Source organism: Agelaius tricolor, unplaced genomic scaffold (assembly GCF_023055355.1).
Source record: "Agelaius tricolor isolate 1412-34295 unplaced genomic scaffold, bAgeTri1.0.p SCAF_3, whole genome shotgun sequence".
NCBI classification, from domain to species: domain Eukaryota; kingdom Metazoa; phylum Chordata; class Aves; order Passeriformes; family Icteridae; genus Agelaius; species Agelaius tricolor.
This window is the reverse complement of record NW_027269263.1, coordinates 48,206,234-48,220,073: the sequence shown is the minus strand read 5'-3', so window position 1 is coordinate 48,220,073 and position 13,840 is coordinate 48,206,234. Positions and strand designations below refer to the sequence as shown.

Here is a 13,840-nt window from a genome sequence, read left to right as displayed (position 1 = left end):
TTCCCAAACTGTGGTTTGTGGCGAAATATTAAAAAGGAAAAGTCAGTTTGTTTTCAGTTAAAAGTTTGTTCATAAGAGATATGGTAATCTGAGAGAAAACACTGTGGTTATGTTTCAAGAAGATTTAAGACTGTTTCTGTAAGGCAGAACACAGAGTATACCCCCCAACTGTGCATCTCACTGGTGTGTTCCAAGCACTGAGCAGTGAAGAGAGGGCAAAGCTCAGGATGTGACGGAACCTGGGCGGAGCCCTGTGGTTTGTGTTGCCAGGGCCATGGGGAAGAACGGGAAGTGAGGGTAGAAACCATGTGGCTGTGCTCCACTTGTTGCCCAGAAATGTTTTGTACAAACCAAGTGCACCTCCTACCAGCAAATATTCCATACAATGCAACTACACAGAGTGAAGGTTTGACCACAGTCCTGCCAACAGTGCTTTGCACAACAATGGTTAATAAAGTCTAAAATGTACCTCAATTTTGTACTTCAGTGGGGGATGAGAATTTGACACAAAATTTTAAGGAACAGATTGACAGGCTTGTCTTTCTCACCCTCCACAAAAAGGATCCCTTTTGGTGAGTCTTGGGCCGTCAGTTATGCTGAGTATTGACACAGGAAATTAAACTTGTGATTGCAGTCACATTGTTAATGCAATATATTCTGCAGCAGCTGCTTTTGTCACCAGCAATCCCAAAGAAGCTACATTCAATAAACCATGGATTTGTGAACCCAGCTGGCTCTTCTGAATGTGATCAGACCTGCAGACTATTTGTGCATCTGGTGTAGGACTTAGGGTGATGTTTTTGTAACTGTGTGAATTGGTTAGTGTGTCAAATATCGTCCTTCTGCAAAATTGAGTTTTGTTGGAAATTCTGCAATTCCTTTATTCTGTCTAGGTGCTTCTGTTTCTACCTCTGTCTTTGAGGTCTGGTTTACTGTCTTACCTGTACAGACCCTTAAACAGTCAAACACACACACTGGCTTGTTAAAGGGAACAGATGGGATTTCTAATATATCTCTGAGGTTAAGAGGAAAAAGTACAGTAAAAATCTGTATTATGTAAAGATAACATGGAGAAGAAAAGGAACATGACAATGTTTTATTGCTACCCTTATTTTTTTTCTGAGAAATCAGATTTCAGATTGAGTTGATGAACAAATTGCCTTATATTAGGAAACCACAGTCTTAGCAATATACTGTGATTCAAGACAAGTAGATTTAACTGATCTGGCTACATGTGCTCAGATTTAGTCATGCATATCTTCTGACCTCTCTTTCTGTCATCTTGTACAGTTTTCACTGTGCTTCCTTATTTTTCCCTTAATACAACTCATTTTAACATAGCTCATAACTTCTTTTGTGTATGATCTCTAACATCTTGTTCTGATGGTGAGGAGGCATTTGTGCCCAGAGCCAAACATGTGCCCAGGCTGTGCTGCCTAATGTAGTCACAAGGTGCAGAAACTGCTCAGTGTTTGGCAGCCACAAAAAAGCGTCCCAGAGCAATTTGCTTCCAGGCATGAAGGAATTTTCTAAGACTATTTTGTTCTCACATGAGTCATGCAAAATACTGAAGTCCTGTCACATTATGGAGTGATTATAATTTGCCCTGACTTAAAATATTTTTGATTTCAGGGGCAGCATTGCTCCCTGCAAAAGATAGCTTGACAATTCTGTGTTTCAGTGGCTCTGAACATGCCATTTTCTCTCTCTTCCTTCTTGCTGGAATCTGCAGTTTGTTGCAGATTTCAAACCTGTCAACACCCGAATGTGTGACGCCAGATCTCAATACATGTGAAAAAACTAAGCTGAGGGACATGATAATATGTAGCAGGGAAAGAAGATAGAAGTTCTGCAGAATATATTTTGTGCAGTACAGAAAACTTTTCTGTAAACTCCATTTTGAAGTTACATAAGTGTTATCAGCCTGCATAGGACAGGAGTTTGGACTTCATGACTTTCCCTTGCACTTCAAGGTTAGAGGAAACTGACAATGCTTTCACTGCAGAGCGTTTTACGAGCTGTTTGAATCACAAACCTGAAAGTATTAAAAACAGGAGTAACTCCCAAGTTCAGGCGAAGGAAGTTGGTGTTCTGAAATCCCCCTGCTGTCGGGGAGCAGCGTCAGCCCTCGGGTCCGGCGGCAGCGCCCGAGCGGGAAGTGCGGCTGTGCGCAGAGCCGCGCTGTCCGTGTGCAGCCCCGGAGCCATGGCGCGGCTGTGCCCCGCTGCTCCAGCCCTGCTCCTGGGCTCCCTTGCCCTGCTGCTCCGCGCGTCCCTGGCCGTGCATCATGTGCCCATGCTGCTTTGGTCAACTCGGAGGTAAGAGATCGAGTCGAAGTGTATCCCTGCTTGTGCTGCTGCTCTGCGTGGGTCTGCACAGAGTATAGTGTGCCACCGAATATGGTAAATCAGCTCTGGGCAGGAAATTAACCAATACATAAATTTGCACCTCGGCCATCAAACAAGTCAACAGGTGATTTTACCCATTTTTATTTATAATTTTTGTGTTCTAAGCTAAGCAAGAAGTAAATTAATACTGTAAACTAATCTGAAATAGATGTGCTTAATTCACCCTAAAGCATCTTTGAACTCTACTGTTAGAGATGTTTTGGCTTAAATCCACAATATAAGGCAGTGGCACATAAAGGAGCTGACCAAGAAATCTGTTGTAGTTTTTTAATCCTTAGATTTCCTAACTTCCGAACCCTGACTTTTCACTTTAAATACAAGTTCTTAAGTACCTTGCTGTATGTATATGCATCAGATGTTAGAAACAACTTTGAAACAATTTTATATTCAAGATGTTAGAAACAACTGCAGTCTTGACAGATCCAGAGACATGGAATTCAGGGGTTTGCATATAACTTATAAAAACAGACTCTGAAGCTGTTTTGAAAGAACCAGGAATAGGCCTCTTTCTTTCCAACCAGGAATAGGCCTCTTTCTTTCCAACCAGGAATTTTATTCGTGATCACTTTAAGGATTTGTACCATTATAGGGATTTCCAGAAATATGGCAAGTTGGGCAATGCAGTAGTTTCAGGTGGATACTGAATATGTAAAGTTGTCAGAAAAATTCATTACCACTTATTAACCACCTTTGCCATATGTTTACTCATCTCTTATGGATTTCCAAAACCTGAAACTCTGCATATGGAAATCTGCATGTTTTGAAAAAGTTTGATTTTATAGCTTCCACTTTTTTTTCTCCCCCTAAAAGAAAAAAAATGTTTCAACATCAAGGCAATTTTATATTCAAAATACATAGTGATTCACCACTATATATGACAAGACTCATATGAGTGTATTACCCCTGTGTAATACCCCTGTATTTAAAAGCAAAGTAAACGTTGGAAAGCACTGTTCTTAGGTTAAAAGTGATTCTAAGCATCTAAGAAAAGATCACTGCTTCCTTTGTCCTACTTCCTGGTTTATATAAAAAACATACCTGCTGTATATATAAACAAGATCTTATCACTTAATCCCATTTGGTCATAAAAGCAAACTTTCCATCAAGATGCAATTAGCAGCTTGTTCTACTGCAGATTTTTCTGGTTTATACAAATCCAGAGCAGAAAATCAGGATACTGGACTGGGTAAACAGTTTCATGTCTCCAGGAATACAACATTTTGTGGAGGAAGTGTTCCTCCAACCATGATACTTGCATTTTGAAAGGTAAAGCTCTTGTAGGGCCAAAATTAGTTCTGGTGAAGGTCTATGAAGCACCTGAAAAGAAGTTTTTCGTTATTTTATAAAACAAAGTAACACTAACGACAACTTCCTGTTGCTAACCCCTAAGTCTGTGCTTTGCATTTGGTACTTCCCAGTGATGTGAGGCTTGCAGTGTGTCATCCACAGGCCTATGAAATTTGGAAATTACTATTAAGAGTCTTAGGAAAGTTAACTGGAGAATTGCAGTAATTATGGATATCTGTGGATATCTATTCACTCTATAGGAACATGTCCCACCAGTACAAAAGTTCAGCAATTCATTAATCAACAGAAGTTGTGATTCAGTGATCTATTCCATCACCCTTTCCCAGGTTATCTGTTAGGATTTCATATTGAATAATTGAAGGATACTACATTTTGTTCTAATTTAGAACTAGCCAGTGTTTGCCAAGCCGTGTCTCAGGACAGCTGTATCAGAGAATGTAACAGTCTCTTTTATGCATTATTACTATACTGTATTCATGCTATTAAAGATTATGTTAGATGCCAGACAGAGGTGAAACCCACAGCTGACAAACACAGGCAGTGCACAAAGCAATGGGAAGTATGATACCAGTTCTCACAGAGAAATTAATAAATCAAATACCTCTTTCCTCTAGAAAGTAAAACGCAGATCCCTACTTGGAGAAAAGTGTTTTTTAAAAAAGCAACATTCTGTCTCAATTCAAATATGGACTAACTCAGTACATCACACTGTCCTGTTTTTCACAAAAGAATATATCACTGGATGTTCTTCAAATAACTTTGGTGTGGAAAATTTGACCTTTATTTTAAATCAGCCTTTAAACTAATATTCCCTGGTTGGGTTTTTGAAGTAGGGGAGGTTGAAAGGCTCTTCTTCCATACGATACACAAAAAAAAATTGATTTAGCCATTTTGAACTAATGTTCAGAAGAATTTCTTTTCCTCCACAGATAAAGAGAAGGAGTTTGAGCAAATAAATTCATTAAAATTAGCTTTTGTAATTGCCCCCTCATGTGTTTGTTTTAGGAATGATTTTTGCCTACAGTCTTTTAAAATATATTACTTCCTTTTTTATGCTATGCTTATATAGGGAAGATAATCTTTTTCTGACAAACCCTGTTTATAAATGACTTTGAGAAGGTCTTAATGCAAATTAGTACATTTGCACTGTTTCCTAAACTACAGGGACTTTACTGATAAATCTACTGAAAGAAGGTGTAACATAGAAAGGAAAATTTTTTTTAGCTATAATTTTATTGGATGCCTATGGAGACACTGTGTGCCAGCATGAAAGCTATTTTTCTTCTCCTGAGCAGGGGAAAACATGATTTCTTACATGGTAATCACAAGGTGGCTGATAGAGACAGCTGACAAGAATAACTTGTAGGAAAGAGTTCTGAAGCCAGCTACAAAGCAAAACTGTAATCATGAGTTAGAGTGCTAGAAGCCTTGTTGTCTTCCCATCTGCCCTTCTGGTGGGTCCAGATACAGGAAATCTTGAAATCTTTGCTTCCATCAACCCAATTGCTCAAATTCCAGAAAGAATACTGCTCAAGAAGGAGCATAATATTGTCATGTCAGAGCAGTAAGGTATAAAAAAGGAGCAAAATACCAAGCTAAACTTGCTTTCCTCACTTTCTTTAGGGCACTGTTTGACTGTTGGGGGAAAGAAAGAGCAGTTGAGTTTACATTTCCTCAAACTTAAAGCTTCCTTAGGGTTCCTTAAAGCTGTGTGCTCCTGCACACATCCATTAGCAGAGATGTTTGTCATTTGGAGCCCCGCTGGTGCCGTGGCAGGCAGCCCACTTGGCTCGTGGGGGGCTGCAGGAGGCTGTGTGTCTCTGGGCACAAGAGTTTGTGTGAGCAGTCCACCAGAGCAATCAATATGTGTGTTGGCCTGCTGCTGGTTCCACACTGAGGTGAGCAGTTCAGTGGGATGAGCTGCTTGGCTGTGTTCAGGGAAGCTCATCCTCGCTGTATCCAGGAGCCCCTGGCACTCACAGATCTCCCTCTCACCTGCAGCTCCCAGTAAAGCATCCAGTAAAACATCCTGACCAGGCAAGGCAGCTGGTGGGGGCTGGGGCACAAGTCTTGTGAGGAGTGGCTGTGGGACCTGGGGGTGTTTAGCCTGGAGAAAAGGGGGTGAGGAGAGACCTTACTGCTCTCTACAACTCTCCAAAAGGAGGCTGTAGCCAGGCGCGGGGTTGGTCTCTTCTCCCAACTAGGAAAACATTGGATAAAAGGAAACAGCCTCAAGTTGCACCAGGGGAAGTTTGGGTCGGATATTAGGAAAAAATTCTTCACTGCAAGTGTGGTCAGGCATTGGAACAGGGAAGTGGTTGAGTCAGCTGGAAATGTTCTAAAAACAGGTGGATGTGGATGTTGCACTTAGGCACATGGTTTAGTGGTGGACATGGCAGTGCTGGATTGACAGTTGGACTTGATTTTAGAGGTCTTTTCCAGCCTAAATGTTCCTGTGGTTCTCTTTCCTGTCTGAACCAGGCTGAGAATGTTGTAGCACCAAGCAACAGCTCCCTCAGTGAACGATGTAGCCTTCCCTACTGCCATGCATAGTGCTCAGCACACTGTTAAAAAACAGCAAAATAAATGTATGCATAATGTTGTGAATACAAGTATTAGGCAAATGCTGCATTTTAAAAGAATTACTAATCAACTGATGTAGATTTTTTTTTTGGATGATGAAGTTACTAAAGTTGACTGCTTGAAAGTTAAAAAGTGTCACAAAAGGTGTTTTCAAGGTTAGATAGCTAACAAGAACTGCTTCGAGGAACAGGGAATTTCTTAGAAGCAAGTATGTTTTAAAAGAGGATCATTAAACTTCTGAGGTTTTGAGTTCACAGCAAAAGCCTTTATCATTGTGCTGCTGCAGATAATTTCATTTTGTTTCATGTGCTTTTGTTACTTTTTAGTTGTAATTGCAAGTCCCCAAAGCTCTCAAAAGCTTTATTTTTCTAAGATTAGGTATGAAATAGATTTATTTAGGGTTTTTTAAAATAAATATACCAAGGTATTCAGTGTAATTTTCTTTCACACAAGCCATTTTTTATCATCTTTTAATTTGTTCTATCTGCTTTTTCTTTAATATCATTAGTATTTTGATGTGGCCATGCAAGGCACAAAGTCAGTATCAAAGTCAGTTCCTGAAGAGTCATTCAGAATCTTTGTGGCTTTCTGTGTTTTCAAATATATTCATTTAAAAGATTATACTTATTTTTTTTAAATTGTGAGGTGTGTCTTCTCTGAAAAGTTGAGGCATGCCCGTTGCAATTTCTCAGTTGTTTATGTTTATAAACATAAGTTAATGTGAATTTCCAAGCACAAATTAACAAAGCGAAGATACTGAGTAAAACTAAAAAAAATCAGATCATTTCAACCAACAAAAAAACATTTCCTTCATCTCAGCAAGATTTATTTCTAAAGCTTGTAAAACGACGGGCAAAAATTCTACTAGGATTTAATTTTCACATTTCCAGCACATTGTCCTGAAGGAGTCTTCCACATACAGAATTTTCTCTCATGCTTTCCCAAACCCCAGAGTCCAAAGTGAGGTGGGATCACCTGGTGCTGCAGGACTGTGCTGGTTTGACCTCTGCCATGGGTGCAGTTTGACACTTCTGATTCACTTTCAGCAATCTTCTTTGGAATTCTAGGGAGGACACGGAGTGCAATTTAGATTTTCTTATCCAAAAAATCACATTGAACCCCACATATGTGTTCATTAACCCTGCTCTGCCTCCATCTTAAAGGACTGCAAAGGTTGTTCTTGTTCATAAAAGCTTGCTGTGCAATGGTCATTTGCAAATTGCTTTGGGTTAGAAAATTTAACTTTTATCTCAACTTGATCAAATTACAATCAATAATAAATGATGTTAGAGCACACAACAATTGCCTACATTCGACTCATTGTAATTAGAACCAGTTGCAGTGTCATCACTTGCTAAAACCTGTTTTCTCAGGTTGCAATTGATGTGTACCTGGGCAAAGATGGAAGATTATGCATCAAGTTCAGTTTGTTTTTCCAAAGACAAATTTCTATAGTCAAAACACCTAGGATAAAAATGTTCATAAAAAGTTTCATTCCTACAGACCCATGTTGCACACTGTTAAAATCCCAATGAGATGCTGAAAGAATAATGCCACCTCTTGTTTTGCCTGTTTCCTGTAGCAGCAGAACTAAATAGATGAGTTATTTCTCTGTCCAGTCCTCATAGTGACAGGTTGGCAAAGGAGTTGTAGGCTGGGTGCTTTGAGTCATTCCATTCAGAAGAGCTCCTGCTGCTGGAAAAATGGCTTTTCTGAGTGGCTTCTGTAGAATGTTTCCTTCATCATGAAAACCTTAGGAGAGAACCTGTGTACAATGGCTCTGTAAGACACTTCTACTAACAAAAGTTCTATTGAAAAAAAACTAGTTTAAGACAACCTGTGATCTAGTCTGAGTTGTACTCCTCCTGACCTCCATCTGTCAGCACTGCAAAGTGTTTTGGGAGCTGGGATGCCATCTGGGAATTCTCTCTGAACGTTTTCAACATATTCATTGCACTTAGTAAGTAACTTTTTATGGAAAGATGCAACTCTGCTGTTGTACACAAACAAGAAAATAGAGAGAGACATTACCCCTATTCATTCCTACTGTAATACAGTCAATTTGATGCAGGCATAAACAAGCAAATTCTTTTTCTCTTGAGTAGAATGAAAGTAAACTGAACTGCAAAGTTAATCTTAAACATGATGATTTCATTACCTGCAAGATGATGATTTCATTACCTGCTGCTGCATATTTAAAGAAAGGTATCATCATTGGCAGAAAATTCTACAGAAAAAGGAATTATTCCTTTGTAGATCACAGTGGAATCCAGACACTGCAGTGCATGAAGGAAAAGTTGTCTCAGAACAGGAGCTGACAGCACTCTTGCAACCTCTTCTTGCCCAGAACTCCAGAAATCTCATCTTGTTCCTGCAAGATAGGGTATGTAAACCATTTTTTTTTCTCACCAATACTGAGCACAAGTCTGTACCTAAATGAGATGCCATGGCTCCTTCTCACCAACCTACTCTCTTTGTTTTTCAGCTTAGCATAGATGACTTCACATACTTCAGTGAATCCTATGGCAACAAGAATCCATTTCAAAATGTTCAGGCAAGCATTTATCTCATTTATTTCTTTATGTGCAGTATTTAAAAAGAAAAAGAAAGATGAAAGAAAGATGCATAGAGAAAATAACTTGGAAAAGGGCACTGAGTTGCAGAAGTTTTCCTGTTTAAATTATTGAGATTATTCCAGTTTAAGCAGATGTGTTAAAGGAAATAAACTGAGTTTGTAGATACATGCTTTGTAGCTATTATATTTTTAGAGACTGAGTTTTCACAAGTCATCATAACTGACAAAATTGTTCTTAAATATGCTGCAATTTTCTATTGTAAAAAACAATATAAACTTCCAGACCAACACCTCAAAATTCTGTTTTGAAGCCACAGGAAGAAAAGAACTTAAAGGAACCAATAACTTTTTTTCATATTTTCAGAATTTAATATCTATTTTGTTTTTACAGAAATTGAAGCTCATTCTGGGAATTAACTCTTTTATATTTGTGTTAAGTTAATATATCACTAGATGTTATATTGCCTTAATCTTCATGAAAAAAAATAATGCTAGCTGATTAACTTGAAATAAACTCTAGGCACAGAGTTTAAGATGGAATCATTCTGAATCAGTCAACAGCTTCAAGTTTTGTCCTTACTGAGAAGTTTTATAGATTTGTGCAGAACATCTATGGTTGTACTTACATGACAGTTTATTGAAATGTAATTAGACAGAATGTTCACTTGTGGAAGTCATAAAGACATTCCTGGAGGCAGTGCAGGATGAACAGAGCTATTAGTAATGTAAATGGCATCAGAGCACACAAGGAAATGTAAATTCCCAAGCACCACACAGCAAGCACTATATGTAATTAAATACATAAATATTCACATAATACCTGTCTCTACATCTTAGAACCTCATGTCTTCCTTGTATAAGTGGAACTGGACATATTAATCTCTTTGTCATATAACAGCATTTTAGCACTGCTGCTGGAAGAGAAACAATTATTCAGAGTATCTACATGGGTGTTCTGAGGAATGAATGGGAGTGATAATAATCATCTGTACTGGGAGGATCAGTGGCTGTGCCCGCAGGCAGATGTGCCCGTTCTTCTCTGCTATGTTTTACTTTCTCAGGGTTTAACATCTCTGCAAGGCTGTGTCCAGAGCAAATTTTTGTTGCTGCCTGACTACAAAACGGGTTAAATTTCAGCTGTTTGACATGCATTGCAATGCATGACATTGCAAGTTCCTAATAATGTGGTGGTCTTATTGAAGTAGGCCCTCCACGTTTAAGAGGCATATCAAAGTACTTAAAACATTCTTCTTTGCCTTGTAATCAGGACTCCATCAGCACTGTAGATAGAGATTAAAGGCTTTAAAGTCTAGAGATAAGGCCAGAGACTGATGGGTTTAGAAATCAGGTGGTATACAAGGGGATTGGGACCTAGTGAGGCTGGGAAGGAGGTCCTCAGCTAAACAAAAGGTCATGTTTAAGTAAATCCTTGTCTATATCTGGCAGGTCAAACACTTATACCCAAGTATGTAACAATCTGCAACTGGTTTTTTTCTGACTTTGTCTCTGTTCCCTCTCTGTCTTGGAGCTGAGAAATTTTTTCTGTACTATGGCTTCTTTAAAACTGGGAAGTTTATTTTTACAAATTGCTCACCTTAACTCCAGCACTTCCTACATTTTTTCTGTTGGATTTGGCAATCTTAATGCTTTTCCAGTTTGATGGAGGTGAGGTGAGTGGGTTTATAAATCTCATTTTCTTTCACGTGAGTGAAAGAAAATGAGATGTATAAACTTCATACTTTCCTTTTCACCTGGGTGCCCATAGAGAGAGTTTTGTCAATATCTATTGCTTAGGGTTTAGTTCTCAGGGCCAGAAAAGGAACTTTATAGTCATCCATATTGGGCATAACAGAGTCTACAAAAATTTGCTGGGTTGCTATCGTATTACCCGAACTCCACTTGAGATACTTTGGGTAAGAAATCAATTCTTAATCATGCAATGAAAGATTGCAATAATACTCACACAACACAGGACAAAATGAAGGTCGGGTCTGAATTTTCTCACTGGGGAAATTAGAATCCTTGATGCTGCATAATCAGAAGTTTTTTACCTACACAGTCTATATTATACAAGTGATCAGTGAAGCTATAATAAATGTTCCATTGCTCTCAAGCATCCTCCTTTATGAACCTCAGAAATGCAAACTTATTCATAAACCTAAGCTGGAGATTTCATTTAGAATGTATAAGAGCATGTAACAGCATGTGTTCTACAAGAAGAAAGTGTTATTTGAAAAAGAGTTATAGACTTGTAAACCCCAGAAACATTTGCAGATATTTGATTTGTTCAGCTGCATTAGCAGCTGTTCTGAGATTTTGGTATCAATGGGTTTGCATGCAATAAAAGAATCTTATAGGTAGATAATTTATCTTGAACTTTCAAACAACTTCTAAATTAAATAATAAAATACAGCGATTAGCATTTGGGGAACTTCTTTCTCAAGAAGTCACCTATCCTACAGACTATTTTTCTTTAATATTAGCTTTGGCTTTCCCTAGACAATGTTCAGCTCCTTAGAACTGCAGTGTATATTAACACACTCCAATTAGTGGCCAGCTGTGCATCTACATAATTATGACTGTAAGTCATTGCCACTTGTAGTGTGATAACTCCATCCTATCCTCACTCAGGGGTCATAGACTGAGCAGTACTATTTATTCACGTGTGATACACAGGTTCTAACAAAATTTTGACTGTCTTTATTTTCTTTCTTCTCGTTTTATTATATTATATTATTTTTTTGACAATGGAACCTGCACAGAACTGCATAATAATCAAGATAAAAGTTCATCATAGATTTATTCAGTGACATGATGGTGTTTTGTTTGCTAGCCTTTTCTAAAATACTATTAATATTTGATTTTTTTTTCCATCCTGATCACTATCAGCCTCTGAATTACCATTTTCAAAGAGCTGCTGTAACTCTCAAGATTTCATTACTGAAGGGTAACTCAGTTCTGAGTTTAATACCTGTTATTGTGTAGGTAAAATTAGGTTTGTTTTTCTGTCACCCTGCACTGTGCTAAAATCAATTTACATTGAATCTTATCAGTTACTCAGTAGACCAAGAGGCTGTGCCAGAAGCTGCTTCTGTAGCTCATCAGTCAGACACTGCCTTTACTAACCTGGAAAAATCAGCATAACGAGCAAGTTTCATTAGCTCAATATTTATATTTTTATCAGATAGTTTAGGAACATATGGAACAGAACACACCCTAGTGCAGTAACAGGTACTTTTTTATACCCCTTTCTTGCTAAATCTTTATCTATTCTTTAGCTACCTTCTTGTATAGTCTGCCTCTCTCTCCAAAGCAGCTCAGTTTCTTTAGTAGCCCTTGCTTCAAGACTCTATGAAATGCCTTGTGTGGGGCCAAGCAGACTGTACCATCCAGAGCTTCCTAGATGCCCATTGACTCCTTCAGATATCCTCAGCAGAACTGTTAGGCAAAACTTTTTTTGGGAAGACCACATCAATCTTTTCCCCGGTACAGTCCTTGTTATTGTTATAGTCTGTGTTTTATTCTTTGGAATGCTTCCTCCCATTCTTGGACTTCAGGTTTTCTTCTTGACAGTCCCTTGGATCTGTCTGTAATCCTCAGGGAAAAAAAAAATGGTGTCATGTTTCCCACTATACAGTACAGCATGGAGGTTTTTTCAGTACTTCCTGTAGCTGCAACACACTTTATCACATAAAGTACATCAAATCAATTTTCATTAAAATAATAACTTACAGGTTTATGCATACATTTGAAGGGCATGGCTACAGTGTAAAAATTTGTGGGATAGATAACAATTGGAAAGTTAAAATTAAACCTTCCCTGTCTCCTTCTTTCCCCCTTCCTCTGTCTCCTTGTCCCTCTCCTGTTCCTAGCTACTATGTGGGTTTCTTTAGCAGAATGCAAAATCAGGTGTTTCTCAATATCCTCTTCATTCTCAACCCCCTTTTGGAGTTTTCATGCTTTGAACAAGCGTGGCAGCTGAAATCCTAAAATCTGCAAAGTAACATATGGGTATTGTAAAGAAAAGCGCACGATTGCCAAATGCAAGAAGGACAAAGAGGCATGGGATCAGATTGCCTACCTGAGGCTGCTGAGCTGATATCCAGCTGATATCCAGCTGTATCTCCCCTTCAGATGAAAAGCAGCTGAATACCAGTGGCTGGAAGCTGAGACAGATGGCAGTGCAGCACTGGTTAGGAGCAGAAGCACAGTTAAGATGTTAATCAGTAATTATACATTTTATATCTTATTCTACATTAAATGAGTAATCTGCTTAATATCCTTCCATGAAATGGCTGTTGCCATTCTGGCTCCTGCTATGGGGCAAGGGATTAAAATATTGAAAATAAAAAAAAATTTATTGAATTGCTCAGAGTTTGAGGTCTAAATGCAAATCTGTAAACAAATCAAAATGATATGTTTCATCTTTTTTCTTCCAAGAGGTGCTAAAAGCACTACTCAAAGACTAAACACTCAAACACTCACAGACAGACTCAAACATTACACAAGATCAGTGCTTTCTGTTCTATTTTAATTTCTGCAGTTACTTTTCTCTTAGTCTGGGAAATCAGACAATTCCACATAATCCTTATGAGCATCTATAGACATATGAAAGTACCGATAGCCTTTGCCTAGGAAGGAAGATGTGAGAAATTAGAAATAATTACAGAGCAGGTCAGAAAAGCAGTCAAAGAACAGACAAAAAGGAAAAAATGAATAGTAGGAGAAAAGTGTTAGGAACACCACAACACTTGCATTGGAGGGAGAGAGAGACTCTGTAATAGCTTGAAGATCTCAACGTTGGATCAAGTGAAAGACTTAATCTGGACTTAAATGTAGAAAACCCAAAAGCAAAGTTAACAAGCTGTAAACTAGGGCTCAATGAAAAAAATATCTTCCAGTATTCATATTTGTATTGGGTTTTTGTGGCAAGACTTTGGTAATGGGTGTGCTGCAGGGGTGGCTT

At 38.4% G+C, this 13,840-nt stretch overlaps 1 protein-coding gene across 1 annotated transcript in view; it reads left to right on the top strand.

The window, feature by feature from the left end:
• The first annotated feature begins 1,935 nt into the window (after nt 1–1,935).
• The window catches only part of LOC139588419 (V-type proton ATPase subunit S1-like), a 54,692-nt gene continuing 42,787 nt past the window's right edge, over nt 1,936–13,840 (top strand). Inside the window, exons 1-3 of the mRNA XM_071423767.1 lie at nt 1,936–2,318; nt 8,556–8,682; nt 8,785–8,853. Coding sequence (XP_071279868.1) covers nt 1,951–2,318; nt 8,556–8,682; nt 8,785–8,853 — 564 coding nt within the window. The 5' untranslated portion in view covers nt 1,936–1,950. The remainder of the gene's footprint in view (nt 2,319–8,555; nt 8,683–8,784; nt 8,854–13,840) is intronic.